The 14,806-nt window shown below is 37.3% G+C and overlaps 1 protein-coding gene across 3 annotated transcripts in view; it reads left to right on the top strand.

Moving 5' to 3' along the window:
* EVC (EvC ciliary complex subunit 1) overlaps positions 1 to 14,806 on the top strand; it is a 50,958-nt gene that overhangs the window by 22,410 nt on the left and 13,742 nt on the right. For all 3 annotated transcript variants that reach the window (XM_065735797.1, XM_065735798.1, XM_065735799.1), the window contains 2 exons: positions 840 to 938; positions 10,792 to 11,004. In XM_065735797.1, coding sequence (XP_065591869.1) covers positions 840 to 938; positions 10,792 to 11,004 — 312 coding nt within the window. The remainder of the gene's footprint in view (positions 1 to 839; positions 939 to 10,791; positions 11,005 to 14,806) is intronic.

The raw sequence follows: 14,806 nt of genomic DNA on the forward strand, positions 1-14,806 counted from the left end.
AGTTACAGGGCTAGGGCATAGGTGTTCTTTTTAAATTTTATTCTTATTTTTTAATTAGTCTGATAGAACGATATAAATTGACTCTGTCCTGACTTAGGACAGAGTCAATTTACTTAGACTATGACTGTCTTAGACTACTAGACTAGACTAGACTCTACTTAGACTACTAGACTACTAGACTAGACTCTACTTAGACTAGACTCAGACTTAGACTGACTTAGCCTGTCAGGCTTAGTGGAATAAATTAACTTGTATATGCGAGCCATTATTATCATATACTGCAGAAGCTGTCTGAAGAAATAAGAGTTAAGAAATATGAGGCCAAAGGGGGAACGGCCTCAACGATTTTTTAAAAAATTAAAAAAGCACAGAAAGACACAACGCACAAACAGGAGAAAAAGCAGCAAGGATGTTGCCCTATATATGGATCACAGTTTCTCTGCAGCTCCATTGTCCACATATCTCTAGTAATGTCTCAGCCCTTTAGTACTGCAATCTGCTTGATGTCTGTATGGGTTATTCTGCTCCTCAGACCTGTCTATGATGGAAGTGCTAACTTGTACAGAGGCAAGGAGTATGAGAATCAGATCATTTCACATATTTTCCAGTATTAGGTATCCCAAACTTCTGAGGCTGTAGAGTTTCATACTCAAGACTGAATATGCCCAAATTAAGGCAGGAAGGCAAGTTCTATGTCCCTCTGAGGCATAATTCTTCATGAACACTTATTATTGTGAAGGTACACATGAAGGGTTTGGGGAAGGGTACGGAGAGGGTCACAAGAAGCTATGTAAACAGCATTTCCAGCTGTTTAAATATATCTGCTGTGTTTCTTTCAGGCTTACCATGATCTGTTAGAGAAGCACTGGCAGGCACAGTGGCAGCTGGAAGAAGAAGATGACTGTGAAAGCACAGAGGCTGTTGTGGAGCTCTACAAGGTACCACCTCTAGTGATATATGCTATTAATTAAAGTCATTCTCAACAACCTCTCACCCCATGACACAGTGTGAGGCCTAAGTGAAATACAGAAAATATCTACGTGATCTTCCAAGATGTGCTGTCTGAGTGGCTGACGAGGTTGTAATAATGTTTAGAGTATACAGTATCTGGCATTACTGCTAGGAGAGAGACTTCATTTATATACCATAACTATCTCCTGCACACCATGGTACAATAATACTATTCTTAGTTAACTTTTCTATGTATCCTAAAATAGTTTTCTCTTTTCCTCTGAAAGAAATTTTTTTGACACTAGTTAGTTCCCTGAAACATGTTCAGGTCTGTGGTGTAAGTAATATTTTTACACTTCTTAATCTTACTGATTTGGAAGAAACTGTGGATGCATCATGCCTCTATGTCATCTTTAATTATTTTCTGCCTGCACTGAAAAATAAGATAACTTCATCTATCCGATGAAGACCAAAAGTGTAGATGGCAGTGACCTTTAATTAGGCTGAAACTAATCACTTTGAGCTCTGCAGGATCCTTGTCATGATTAATTATAAGCAGATCAGGGTGTTATGGAAACTTGTTCTCTCCAGCACATCAAGATAAGATACCCCCGCAATCTTAATTAGTGCTGGTCCACATGCACTTTTTAAAATTCAGCTGACAAAAAAAGTCATTGTATTAGGAACAAATAAACAGTTTTTACCACAGTTTTATGTAGTAATGCAAGCAAGCAACAGTATGCTTAAGAAAGACTACTGCTTTGGAGAAGGATAACATTTGCTTGGAGGGCTATGGCCACAAATCAGAATAAATTAACTGTACAATACTACTTAAGGAAGTTCTTCAGTGTGTCTGCTGCCTGCTGAAGTTACTGCTGGAGTTGCTGAAGTAACTCTTAGTGACTTCTTCTCAAGCCCCTTCTTCATTTCACATGAAGTCTCTGGAGACCTTACATTTTTTTCCCTTGCATAGTTTCATTTCATTTGTGAAATTATATTGTTTTCTTTTGTTGTGTATTCTGCTTTAGTGACACTGAAATCAGACTGAAAACTCTACTTTCAGCAGCATGCTACATAAACTTTCTTTTCCATTAAAGAAAAATTGATCTGGGTGAATTAAGTGTTTCTAAAATTGCCAAGTTGCCAGGAGAGCTGCACAAACTTGAATTCTGCTAATTCACTGAGCTCAAAGCCATTATATTCCATATTGTGGCTGCTCTCATTCTTAGACCCAGACAAATACTACCTGACATGAAAAACTACAATAAATATAGTAATCCATCTGGCATCCATTGGATGAGAGTCCACAAATCATAATTTGCAATAAAATATTTGTAATGAAACTTCTTTATTGTCACATTTTACATAACAAAGAACTGCACTTATTACCCCTAAATACAGATAGTGCAGACTTCATCAAGTACACCTTATAGACAGCAAGAGCTAGAAAGAAGAGGAAGTATAAATGGGGATAATAGTACTGTATATAAATGGAATTGTTCTGACTTCTGCTGCTGAGGGAAGTGCAGTAGTTCAACATTTTTTCAGGGCAAAAAACCATAGATTTGATATTGAGGGAAGGAATCTCACAACCACAATGCTTTTTATTCTTCATCTGTTTCAGCACATTTTCAGAGCAGAACTGCACTTTGGACGAGCCTTCCCCTGGACAGCGGGGCTTCACATCTTTCCATAGTTTCTCCAGCTTTCTGGAGGGAAAAGTTACTGCTTCCAGTGGGGAAGGCAGAAGAGAAATTTAAGGTGCAGTGGTGTCAAATAAAGTCAAGCAGAGATGAGCAAGCAATTATTAGACTAAGCAGCTGGCTACCAGCAACTCCTCCAAGGTGATATTCAGCCCTGTGCTGCAAGCCCTGTATCCCAGTTGGGTTTGAATCAGCTAGCTTGTAGTGCCTGCTGATTTGAGCACACCTACAAACACCATAGATCTTATTGTAGTTCCAGAAGACTTGTAGTTTAACTGATAGCCATTTGCTTAGCAGAAAGTTCTATTTAGCTGCTTTTTATCACTCCAGTAGAAGCCGAAGCCTAGTAATATTACTGAAAAATAGTGATACTTTCTATATCTAGACATGCTTATCTTACAAGACATCCAAAGAGTGCAAGACAATTTCAAAAAGATACGTTCATACGTTTGTAAACACAGTCAGAATGGAAAGAAGTAGTTAAATATTTAGTTATTCCTAATTTTTATTTTGTTGCTCATAAAAAATAGCCTTGCAAAGCTGCACAAGGTTGTTATGCTTCCCACCTACACAAGTTAAACAGCCCTTGGCTTAGGTTCTTTCTTTCTTCAGTTGTGTATTAGTATGATTTGATTTATTTCAGCAGAGTCACCTTGATTTGTCCTAGTGTAAACAAGCAGGGAAGCAAACGTGACAGACTTAGTTACTTGAATAAGTAGAAAAATAACCTGCATGCAAGAGGTGATATTAGAATGTAGGGAAAAGGTCAGCATTTAAAAAGTAGGAAAGCAGTAAATATCCTAGGGACAGAAGAAAATATGTCACTTCACTGTATTTGCCATTCCTTTGTGGGAGAATATCCTTTCTTTGTTCTCACAGTGTTCTTCTAAGCCCTGCTCAAAACTCTCTGCCATTTTGTTTTGCTTTTTTGACTTTTAAATATGAGTTCACCAAGATATATGTAGCCTTCTAATACTAATGTAACCTGTAGTGCTACAGTACATCAAGGAGTTATTCAAATCAGTGAATAAATATAGAAAAATGCAGTGATCTGGAAGCTATGTTTGCAAAGAATAATTGAGTAGGTTTGTTTTCTTAACACATGAATAAATCAATTAAAATGATTTAACCAAGGTCAGTGAAATCCATTGATGCCTGAAGTGAATGAAGGTGTTATATTTAGAAGATTGCATAGAACTTTTCAGCCATACTAATGAATTAAAATAATGCACTGTAGGTGATTAGTCTTGTAGTGAGTAGGCAGAGGCTCTGTAACAATTTTTACAGTCCAAGTTGAGCACTGGTGGTGATTTTAATTCATACAGTGTGTCATAATTGAAGAAGGAATTGCATCAAGGCTAACTGAAAGGCTCAGCCTAATATTTACAGTAAATGTTATCCCATACACAGGGGATACTCTGTTGCAGTAACTGTTTTGTACTGGCTTGGGTAGCTATTGAATTGCAAGGTTTAAGCTGAAATTTTCTTTCATGTTGCATTGAAAGCCTCCCCATCCCCTGACCCCATTTATGTGTTATTCTGTTTTTCCTGATCTCTTGGGAAGATTAGTGGCTAGCTCCTTGCAAGTCTGTCTCAGATGTAACCTTCAGTCAGATCAGATATTAACCAACTTCTGATCTTTTCTTTCTCTGGGTTATTGTTTTGGGTTTGTTTGTTTGTTTGTTTTGTTGTTTTTTGTGTGTATGTGTGAACTACCTGCTTATTTCAACAGGGAAAGGAGAAGTGAAAAGAGGTTAATGGTTAACAGCTCATTATTAAGAAAACAGACATGCAGATTACACAATATGAAATCAATTAACATAGTCCCTGATAAGATAATTATTTTTCCTCAGCGTTAACATCAAAACCATAAAAAACACAATTTACTGTAATTTGTAATTCCTTTGTGCTGATAGCAGTTCATTAAAATGTTATTTCATTTTACTTGACCAAACATAGAAAAATATAAGAATTTAGATTAAAATCTAGTAAGTATTGAGCATTATCAACAGGCAAAGCAATAAACATTTTATGAATGGGTAAACATGAATTGAAGCAAAGTATTTGTTTTTTTTCCTCAGTTAATAAAAAGGAGAAAATTATCTTCGTCAAAATTGTAAGTTCAGTTTCTTAGACACTTAACTCTTTTGTCACTTTTCTTATATTAATTTCATTAGCATGAGATATGGTTAGGGATGCTTTTCACAGAGTGGATGGCATGTCTGGCTATCCAGAGCTAGCTGCTTTTCAAGGTGAGTCACCCACATCTTGTCTCAGATGGAGATCGTGATCAAGAGACCTCCAACTCAGATGCTTTCTTCTGAAAATTTTGCCCTATAATTTAACCCAGAAAGTTTGAAAGACATTGTGATCTAGGAGATTAAATATGAAACTCCTGCCACATGAGCTCAGTCTAATTCTGCATTTGAGGTCTCATTAAGTCATTTCAATAAAGCTTTGTGATCTTTATTGCTATGTTTGCACATTCAGTTACAGTTCTGGGAAGCATTTGTTGTATTTCTAGAATCACATCCAAATGTTTCATGATTAGCCACTATTAAAAATTATTTGAAGTTTATGGTTTTGTAGTTGTCTAATACGTATAACCTTGACAGAAGTATCCTTCTTGGCCCTTCCTATCTCATCACCAAGTGACCTGAATCACTGTGCCCAAAGTGATTGACTGGCCTCAATCAAATGTAAGTAGAAGAAATGCATCCTGTTTCTAGATATTCACATGCATTCACTGTGAATGTATGTACTGTTGTGAAATACAAGATGCATGATGTGAATAAGCTTCACTATGAAGTTTACTTCTTGCCTTACTGCATAAGAAAATGCATTTCGTCTCTGTGTGGATTCACTGTTTTCTAACAGCTATGTCTTTTAAAGGGTATCCCCTTATCTGAGAAGGACATTCCTAAAAAGGGAGGGCAGTACAAAAGGTGAAGGTTGTAACAAGAACCAAAGAGGGGGAAAAGCTAGTTTCAATGCACCCCTATTTTTAATGCATAGAAATAAACATTTTTCTTTGTTTTATTAGTTTGCACTAAGGATGACTTCAATGCCATTATGTTCTAGTGGCATCAGGGTGCTTAAAAGCAGGTTACTGTATTCAGTTTGCAGTTATCATTCTGGAATTCTTATGAAGTAGAGAAAGAAACACATACAGTCAACTTTTCCCCATCTGTCTTGTACTTATGACATGAAGTATCTTCTAGTGACCAATAGTATCCAGGAACATGGAATTTATTGTAGGGTGTATGATCTACCTATTTTTTTTCCTTATTAATACACGGAGTGCTCCCTTAAGAATCATAGCCTTAGGACTTCTGATGATGCAGAAGTGCTGTACAGTTAGACTAGAAATTTTAATTCTTTGAATGAAATGCTACTGTATCCAAAGTTAACAAGTAGCTGTTACAAGTTAACAAATAACTATGCCATTGCCTCTTGGAGATAATACGTAATAGAGTGGCTGGCATTTAAAATACAGTACAGCGAGCCTTTCTAAATATATTTTCCTGCTTCACAATGTCATTATTCACTTTATTCTCATCTGCATGTAAGAACCATTCAATCATTTGAGTTCAAGGGAAAGCATTAATATTGTTCTTTGGATCTACAGTGAAATCTGATAAATTGTGTATTTCCCTTGGTTTTTTACAAAATTCTATATTTATTGCCTTGTTTGATATTCAGATGCATTCTGCATTTTAATCTGAGACCATTTTATTTCTCCATGTACCCTGTGGTATTTCTTTATGCTTGATGAATTTCTCTGGAGAGTTTTTGAAAAGCTATCAGATTGACTGCCAGGTACTACAAACAGGTTCATTCACTGTTGCAATCAGCTATTCTATTAATGGAATCAATTTGAATAAATTTCATTAAGTAAAAGTTCTACAAGCAAGAGATGACATATCAGTAAATTCGTAGAAACTATTCTGTAGGTATCCAAAAATAAGTTATTGGAAGCAATAGGATTTCTTAATGGTTTAATTGTTTCCCAGTAGATAATAGGTTTTATAATATGTATTGCACTATCCTTGTTTATGGACAGACTTACTGCTGTTTCATATTGAGTACTTTCCTCAGAGTACAAATAATTTTGAATTATTTCTTTATCTTGAATTATTTCTTTTCCTGGGCAGCTTGACCTAGTGGGTGCCAAGCCTGTCCACAACAAGGGACTGGAACTGGATGGGCCTTAAAGTATCTCCCAGCTCAAGCTGTTCTGTAATTCTATGTTTCTTGAGTCACACTGGTAGAATTCAGTTACACTTGCATTGTTTTCTAAATGGAGGCTCACTATTTTCCCTAACAAACCCTTTAAGGCTATTCCACCATGTTTCTGCAAGTGCAGTATTAAACAGTGTAGCCATCACATTGTACATGTATGTTCTTCATGCAGAGCACACTGTACTGTTAGTGTTGTACTGACTTCATGGTCTGCAGTATTCTTAGTATTATGTGTTCAGGTTAAAGATCCCAGTGACGAGCTGAGAAGTTAGCATTATGAGAGTCAGCACTGATGGTGGTTTATATTGCAATCCTGAGCTGCAGCTGAGACTGGTAAGTGCAGTATTTGTGGCCTACACAAAGCAGAATTTATAAGAGTAGTTAAAGTGTTCTCTGCTGTTGAAAATCACTCTTTAAGGGGTTTAACAACACTTGAGAACAGGATTCCTATTGCTTTGCCTGTTTGCAGCATCTAAGAGATGAAAAGCAGTACACTCAGTCCTGCTTGTCTTCCATATTTTTGCCCAGCATCATCACTTCTAAAGGGACTGATGATGTTCCTGGATTTTTAGTCCCACTTTCTTGGCCTTTCACATCAGTTTCAACAGAGGGCTGCAAAATTTGTATTTTGCAAATGATTAAGCACCTGTGATTGAAAGGTAGTCACATTTTTCCTGGCTAACTATGTACCCACTGTGGTAGTATCAATGGTAAATATGAAATATAGTTTGAATTTGTGGGAAGTGCAAGCAGAATGCTGTTCAATTAATTGTTAAACAAAATAGTATAACGAGTAACAAAATAACTTCTTTAGGTTCTGTGCAAAAGATTTCCTAGTAAATATTTATATAGGGTTGTCAGCATGCCAAGCAAATGCTATCAGTTCTGAAGCAAAGTATATTGTAAAGTGATTTAGGTGCCATAGGTGGAACTCTGTTTGCTTAAGAATAAAGTTCCTTAACACCTTGCCTCTGATCTTTTGAGACTGTAATAGAAATGCCACAGACTCCTCTAGACTCAGTTTTAGACCCAAGAGTTACTTATATCCAGGAGCATCCAGTAAAGGCAGAAGAATTAGCTTGTATGGAAAGGCTAGAAAAGCTCAGAGAAGAGACAGATCACAGTGACAGAATAATAATTATTTAAACATATAGGACACAGAGATTAGAAATGTGGAATAGTTGAGTTTATGTTAAATCCCAGGATTTAAAGGCTTGAATTCTAAAATAAAGAAATAGCAGCAGTGAGAATTCAAACCATTTAGCATTAGTGTTGACAAGATAAGCCAGGACCACAGCAAAACAGTTCATTAAGACAGTACAAATCATACTTATTATAACAGGAGCTGGTAACTGTAATTATTAAGGAAGAGAGATCCTCCCTATGAGACAGAATATACTTGTGCAGCAAATTGTCTCTGCAGTGATTTATACAGCCCTTCTCTATGCACTTCCCTTCTGATGGGGCACATTTCAACCAATAATTTAGAATGCATGGGGTAGTTTTGTTACATTTTTCAGTGTTTCCCAATGCCTTGTCTAGATATTTAATCTGGGAAATCTTAGCAGAGCAGACATAGCTATAGCCAGTACCTGCACAGTAGGAATTTGTTGGTGGTTGTCCAGAATTCTTTGGAATGCAATTTCTTGTAAAACCACTTCTAGTTTATTGCAGAATGGTCACTTAACATTGACTCTCCACTGCCTTGTTCCTCTGCTGCCCAGAACACCTTGAGAGCAAGTTTCCAATGCATACACACAGTCTTGGCCACACCATATAGCCCTGCCAACCGGACCCTTTCCTAGTAAGAAAAGGCTATGTGTGGAGAAATAAATCATTGTTCAGATGCTGCCCTAATGATACTGTGATGTCCAGGTTCTGAGCAGTAGCCATAAATGAGAGAAATGTTACCAGAAATGAGAAATCCAAGAGATGTCCAATTGATAGAAAAAATGAGATATCCAATTGGTGTGTCTCGGTCGGTTCTGGCCAGGACCCAGTTTCTGAAGTCAGCAGCCCAATATGAAAGGATTCTGGACACTCTGAGGTTAAACAAAATTAGTGGGAGCTGGATTCTGAAAACACTGCATGCTTTTAACAGGTAAGAGAATGGAAGAAATCAAGACATCTAATCTTGAAGGTGTAGTGAGCACTTTTGATAATGTTGCACCTTGATTTTATCCATAAGAAGAGTTTGCTGCAGAGATCTGTTGAGCAAAGCTATTTATTGTTTGTGAAACAGCTCATTAATATGGTGATTAGCATACTATATCTCAGGAGGAAAATATAATTTTATATTCAGTGCACGTCTTGCCTATTTTACATTAAATGAGAAATACAGAATGTTTTCTACTCAGAGTCTACCCTCTTGATGAGTATTGATGAACACTGAGTGGATAAAGATCCTGTGAAAATAGTATGTGAACCCAAAATTTATCAGTGTGGGGGCATATGCACAGAGCCAGATTTTACATGCAACCTAAATTGTGTTTGTTTTTTGTTTCTGAGTATTCAACTTTGCAATTTTATCATCCTTTTTTTTTTGTTTTAATTTCATTCTAATTTTGTTTTATGATACCACATCTAAGAGTTGGGAAGGTTCTTACAGAACAGTGAGTTATATCGGTGTGCCACCCAAAAACAGATAAGTTCACATGACATTTTTATGTGTATGAGCTGCAGACAAATGTTTTTGACATTTAGATAAAAACATCTGTGCTTCTATTGAGAGATTCTGGATTTTGATCACTTAAGAGATTGTGATTAAACCCATATTTAAAAGAAGACAACAGACAGGAGAGTTGAAGTACTTGTTTTTGCAACAGAAATGCTGGAAAGAGTTTTAAAAATATTAGCTGTGTTTTAAAAGAAAATGAATAAATCTTAGTGTTTTCAAGAGGGATGAGTGATTTACAATGAAAGCCAGAACACGCAGACAATTAAGCCTTTTTGATTGGTATGATGATGCTGAAGTCACACAAAACCAGCCCTTCATCCTGCTGGAGTGCTACAGTGTCTGTGTGACCTTTCCATGTCTTTGTTTTCTCTTTTCCCCTAAGGAAAGCTGTCTGCACTCAGTTATTCTCCTCAGGGATTACCTCAAATTTCTAGCAAGTTTGGAAACACAGCTCGTGTCATGTCACTGTGTATTTGACATTGAAATTGCAGGTTTTGAAAAGGTTTAGTAGCTTGGATACGGGCTGACTTAATCACCCAAACTCTTCTTGCCAATGACACAGCCGCAGCAGTTGAAAACCACTCACATGAGTCTAGTTTTAATAGATCCACCAGAAGATGTTTGTTTTCCTAGGCTTGAAGCTGTTTTGCATCAGGATGGATTTGAATAATTCTGCCCATCCAGAAGGCATTAAAGACAGTCATATTTTGGAGCAATAACTACTAACGTGATCAGTGTCAAGTCTGTCTATCTAAATGTTATGCTGTCCCTTTTAACTTGTCCTTCTTCCCTTCATTTGTGTCAGCACCGTTAAAAACATGCCTAAAATTTGTCATGTTGCACAAGGTTCTTTCCACTCAAACAGGAAAAATAAGTGAGTTTTACCACATATCACTACAGCCAGTCGAACACAGTATTATTTGCTTTGCAGTTGCAGGTGGACAATAGGATTCAGAATCTCATGCTAATGCCACTGTGGCACTTCAGATACTCTTGTGCACTTCAAACCAAAACAACTATGTTGTTACAGGCTCCATCTACAAAATCTGCTATAACTCAAGCAGTTGGATTTTATCTTTAGGTGTCACTGGTCCGATGCATTAACTAAAGCATGATTCCATCACTGGTACCACACATCATGCAGTGAGATAGATGCAAAGGGCCACGAGGTTTGCTTTCTCACCTGTGTTAATTTGTCCCTTTTTGTCCCCATGACAGGATCTGTATTCTAAAGCTTCCCATGCTTTAGCAGAGTTGGTGAATGAGCTGTTTCTTCAAACACTGCCTGTTGTGACCGGCCTCTCTGTAAGAGAATGTGAACTTCTGAAAGAGGACTGGCAGGAGAATGTGATCCCTCAGCTGGAGAAGTGGGACAGCCACCACCAGAAACGCTGGAAGCTTTTCCAGGAACAGCTATTGCAAGAAAAAAGGGTAGGAACCTGAGGTGTTAGGGTCTGAAAACAGGGATATGGAAAGAAATTATATAAATACACAGACCAGAACCAGACTCAGGATGGTCAGTTTAAGCTGCTGTATGGAGTGAATATATATCCTGTGTGTGTGGGCTCTAATAGAGGTGTCAGAGAATAGTTACTGAACATCTGTCTGCAGTGTATGAAAGCTTTGTCAGAACATAAACATTTTTTGGCAAGTTTTCTGTTTGATTTCACAGTGTCCTCAACTCTTGAACATCTACAGAAACAGTTAACAAAAAAGAAGAAACAACAAAACACCTTCACCAGTTTACAGGAAAGGAGGCATTATGTGCTTCTTATGTACATACTTCTTAATCATTTCTATGTATTAATACTGAAATCACTAGAAACATGTGATAAACATTCTATATAAAACATATTTTTTAAACTCTGATGAGGTGAAGAAACACATATCCATATTTTTTATATTGTTTGTGCCCAGCACATAGAAGGCACTGAGACCAGAGAAGAAAAGCAACAGAAATAAATCAGTATTAGGGCTCCACTGCTCTGGTCCTTCTGCAGACCCATTGAATATCAGACATTGCTCAGGACCAGAGAGGATGTAGTTTGTTAGGATAAAACCCCACAGAGGGGTAGATCTCAAGTCTAGAGCTTATTCTGAAGACTGTATTCATTCATCCAGCAGTACCATCGATCACAGTATGTACAAAGATTGAGTGGAGGAACTGACACCCTAGGATTGTTTCTCAAGAAATTAAAAGGATTAGTTCAGCTCCTGCAGCCAGGTGATGGAGAATAGTTCTTGGACAGCATTGTGTGATTAATTCATTATATCTGAATTCAGATGTTCCAGTAATGGCCAAGCATAGGATATTTAGATTTAAGAGTTGACTTTCTATATTTTTAGTGTTCCGTAGCATTCATAATATAAAGCAGATGGCTTCCTAGCTGGAAAAAAAAAAGTTTACTGACAACATTAACAGTAATTGCTGAGCTATAGAGGAGTTCACCTAAATAAGGACATAGCATTCACATTGGTCTCTGGATCACCAGCAATGTAGCTGAGCATTCTTCATAAACACTGTGTGTTTAACAGATAGGACTTTCCTAAGGATAAGTGATTCTGTGCAGTAAATTTCTAGAAGAGAGTTTGTCCTACTCCGAAAATGTATAACTCCTCGAGAAGAGTTAAAATGTTTAAATAACTCGGTTGTTCTTTTTTTTTTTTTTACTTACATGTGTTTTTTTTCAGAAGTAGTTTGAACTACACTGGAAGAAAGACTGCTGTATTATCTCTAAATAGAGTGTGTAGGGAAAGAGCTACTTCATCAAGGCTAGGCTGGCATATTTTCCTGTATAAACTAGTTTGTCATACAATTAACTATATTAGATTTAAATGCAAAATTTATTTCTTGACTCTTTCCTAGTGTGAACATATGCATTTAAACAGTGAGTTGACACTCACATCCTACTGAAAAAATCACTTGGTTTCCACCTTTATAAAAGGAGGAATCAGATGCTTGTGACAGGTGATTATGACATTTGGGAGATTCCATACATGTTGCACTGCTGATGACTGAAGGTCCATAAATCAACATTTATATTGACAGGCCTTTTAATTTATCAGGTATTTTCCAGCAAGAAATATGTCTATCAATATGCTACAGTAAAGAATTGCACAGTCTTTACAGACTTAGGAAGCCTAGCACCAGAAGGGTTTTCACCAGGTTATTCACCAAGCTTCACAAGGCAGGTCAAAAAGACATTTTTCCTGTTTACCTGAACTACATTTGTTTTGAGATTTTCTTTATACATTTATACATATCTGGAATATGATGACTTCTGGGGAAGCAGAATGTCTTTTATGCTTGAAAAGAAAAATCCAGTTTCATCCGTAACTTCTGCCTTATAAGCTTGAGAATATGATCAAGGCAAGTAGAAATAATTGACTAATGAAAATAAATCATGAACATCTTCCGATGTATCTCCTGCCTTGTGATTTCCCTGGAAGAGCACTGCCCTCTGTTACTCAGAGCAGGCTGCTGCAGTAGGGTAGGTACTTGCTTGGCATTCAGCATGCATCACGCACCATCTACAGGCTGTTAGAAAGAAATTGCTTTCCTTCGATTTCATGAAGAATCTGTGCTAAAAATGTCAGAGAGCTGCACAAGAAACTGAGCTTACTTGGATCTAATTTACTGTTGTATCTGAGATCTAACTCAAAGTATTTTATGGGTTTCATTACCTACCAAAGGCATATTCCATGTATTTATTGCCAAAGAATAATGCTTAATGTTAGCTCTGCTCCAGAAGGTCTTCTAATGGACTTGTTGCCAGGAGACAAAACACTGAGAAACTTACAGAGGCAAGCAGGGTGAGGAGTTTTCCATCATCCTTCCTACCATCATTGTTTGGCACCCACAGAGGCCAGTCAGCAGCTGCTTATCAGCTTTGAAATCGGGTGCTTTTTGTTGCTTTCTCTTTGTTTTTCAAATGCTAGTTTAATTCATAGTGATAGGATTGGCTTATCTTTTCAAATAGTCGAACATTCCACAGAGCTTTCCTTTTCCATTTAACACGATTTTGCCCTTGGTTTTACTGGTTAAATGCAGCTTAGGAGTCAGAGAGCCCAGCTGTTTTCCAGCTGCACTGACTGCAGCAGTCATGTTCTCCATTCTTTACTAATCTGTCATTCTTTAACAGTATTTTGGAATCACTGTAGTGGATGATTGGTGGGATGGGAAGGAAAGTGATGTGGAATGCCAGGTTAGGAGAGCTGAGAGCTGCTTTATGCCATAGTCAACCCTTACTTTCCATGGGCTATTTTGATTTTCCACTCAGCGCTGACAACACCAAGAAATACAGGTGTAGAGGAAAAACCATGGCACAGGTATAGGAATCCCGTCTAATGGTGTTGGGTCTCAAAGCAATGAAAAGATAAAGAAAGCTTTAAAAGGCTGCTGGCAACTTATTCTGGCACTGGAAGAGCAGTGCAGTGCATCAGGTGACCTTTTCTCTGTTAAGGTTTTCTGCATGGAGAGAGCTCAGCTGTATGTACTGCTGAGTATGGTGCATAGAATGCACTATCCAAGAAAGAATTATATTTTTCTTTTAAAGCCAGAGATTATGTGGTTTTTGATGCTCTGAAGTTCCCTGGGGAGTTAATTCTGTGTTCACAGATTACTGATTCCCAAGAAAAAGACTTATCTAATCCAATATGAAGGCCCAGGACCACTCCTAATTCCTTGCACTAAGAGGGGCTGCAATTACACACCTAGTTTTTTTGCTACAGATATTGATTTGGTGAAATCTTGCTGTCTGCAGTAATTTATAATTTATTCACTCATGTTGTGAGTGAGGCTGGAACATGAAGTGAAGCTGTCAGAGAGCTTGAGTATGATATTTAATTTAGGGCTCTGCATATGTCTGCAAGTAACCTGCTTACACTCCGCTGCCAGTGTAGCCTGAAATATACTCTTCGTCTCACAGTAATGGAGTTTGGGCCTTACAGTCATTTCATCTTGTTACCTATTATTCATTAAATTCTGGCAATACAGTAAACCAAATCTAAGTCTGTATCTCCTAAAGTTTAGTTGAATGAAAAGTCAGTCAAAACATTTCAAGATTCTTTGATCTAGATATTGCCTTGAAGGGGCTGTAAACTTACAGTTGGAAACCTAATCACAAAATCTCCATTTCTATTTTCACTGCGTACTATACTCAGAATTGTGGTGGAGGTTGATATCTTTGTTTTGTTAGGTTAAAGTAAAAACTACATCTTTACGAGTGAAAAA

This window comes from Cyrtonyx montezumae, unplaced genomic scaffold, assembly GCF_038088225.1.
Source record: "Cyrtonyx montezumae isolate F1298 unplaced genomic scaffold, pur_monq_1.0 scaffold_2, whole genome shotgun sequence".
NCBI lineage: Eukaryota > Metazoa > Chordata > Aves > Galliformes > Odontophoridae > Cyrtonyx > Cyrtonyx montezumae.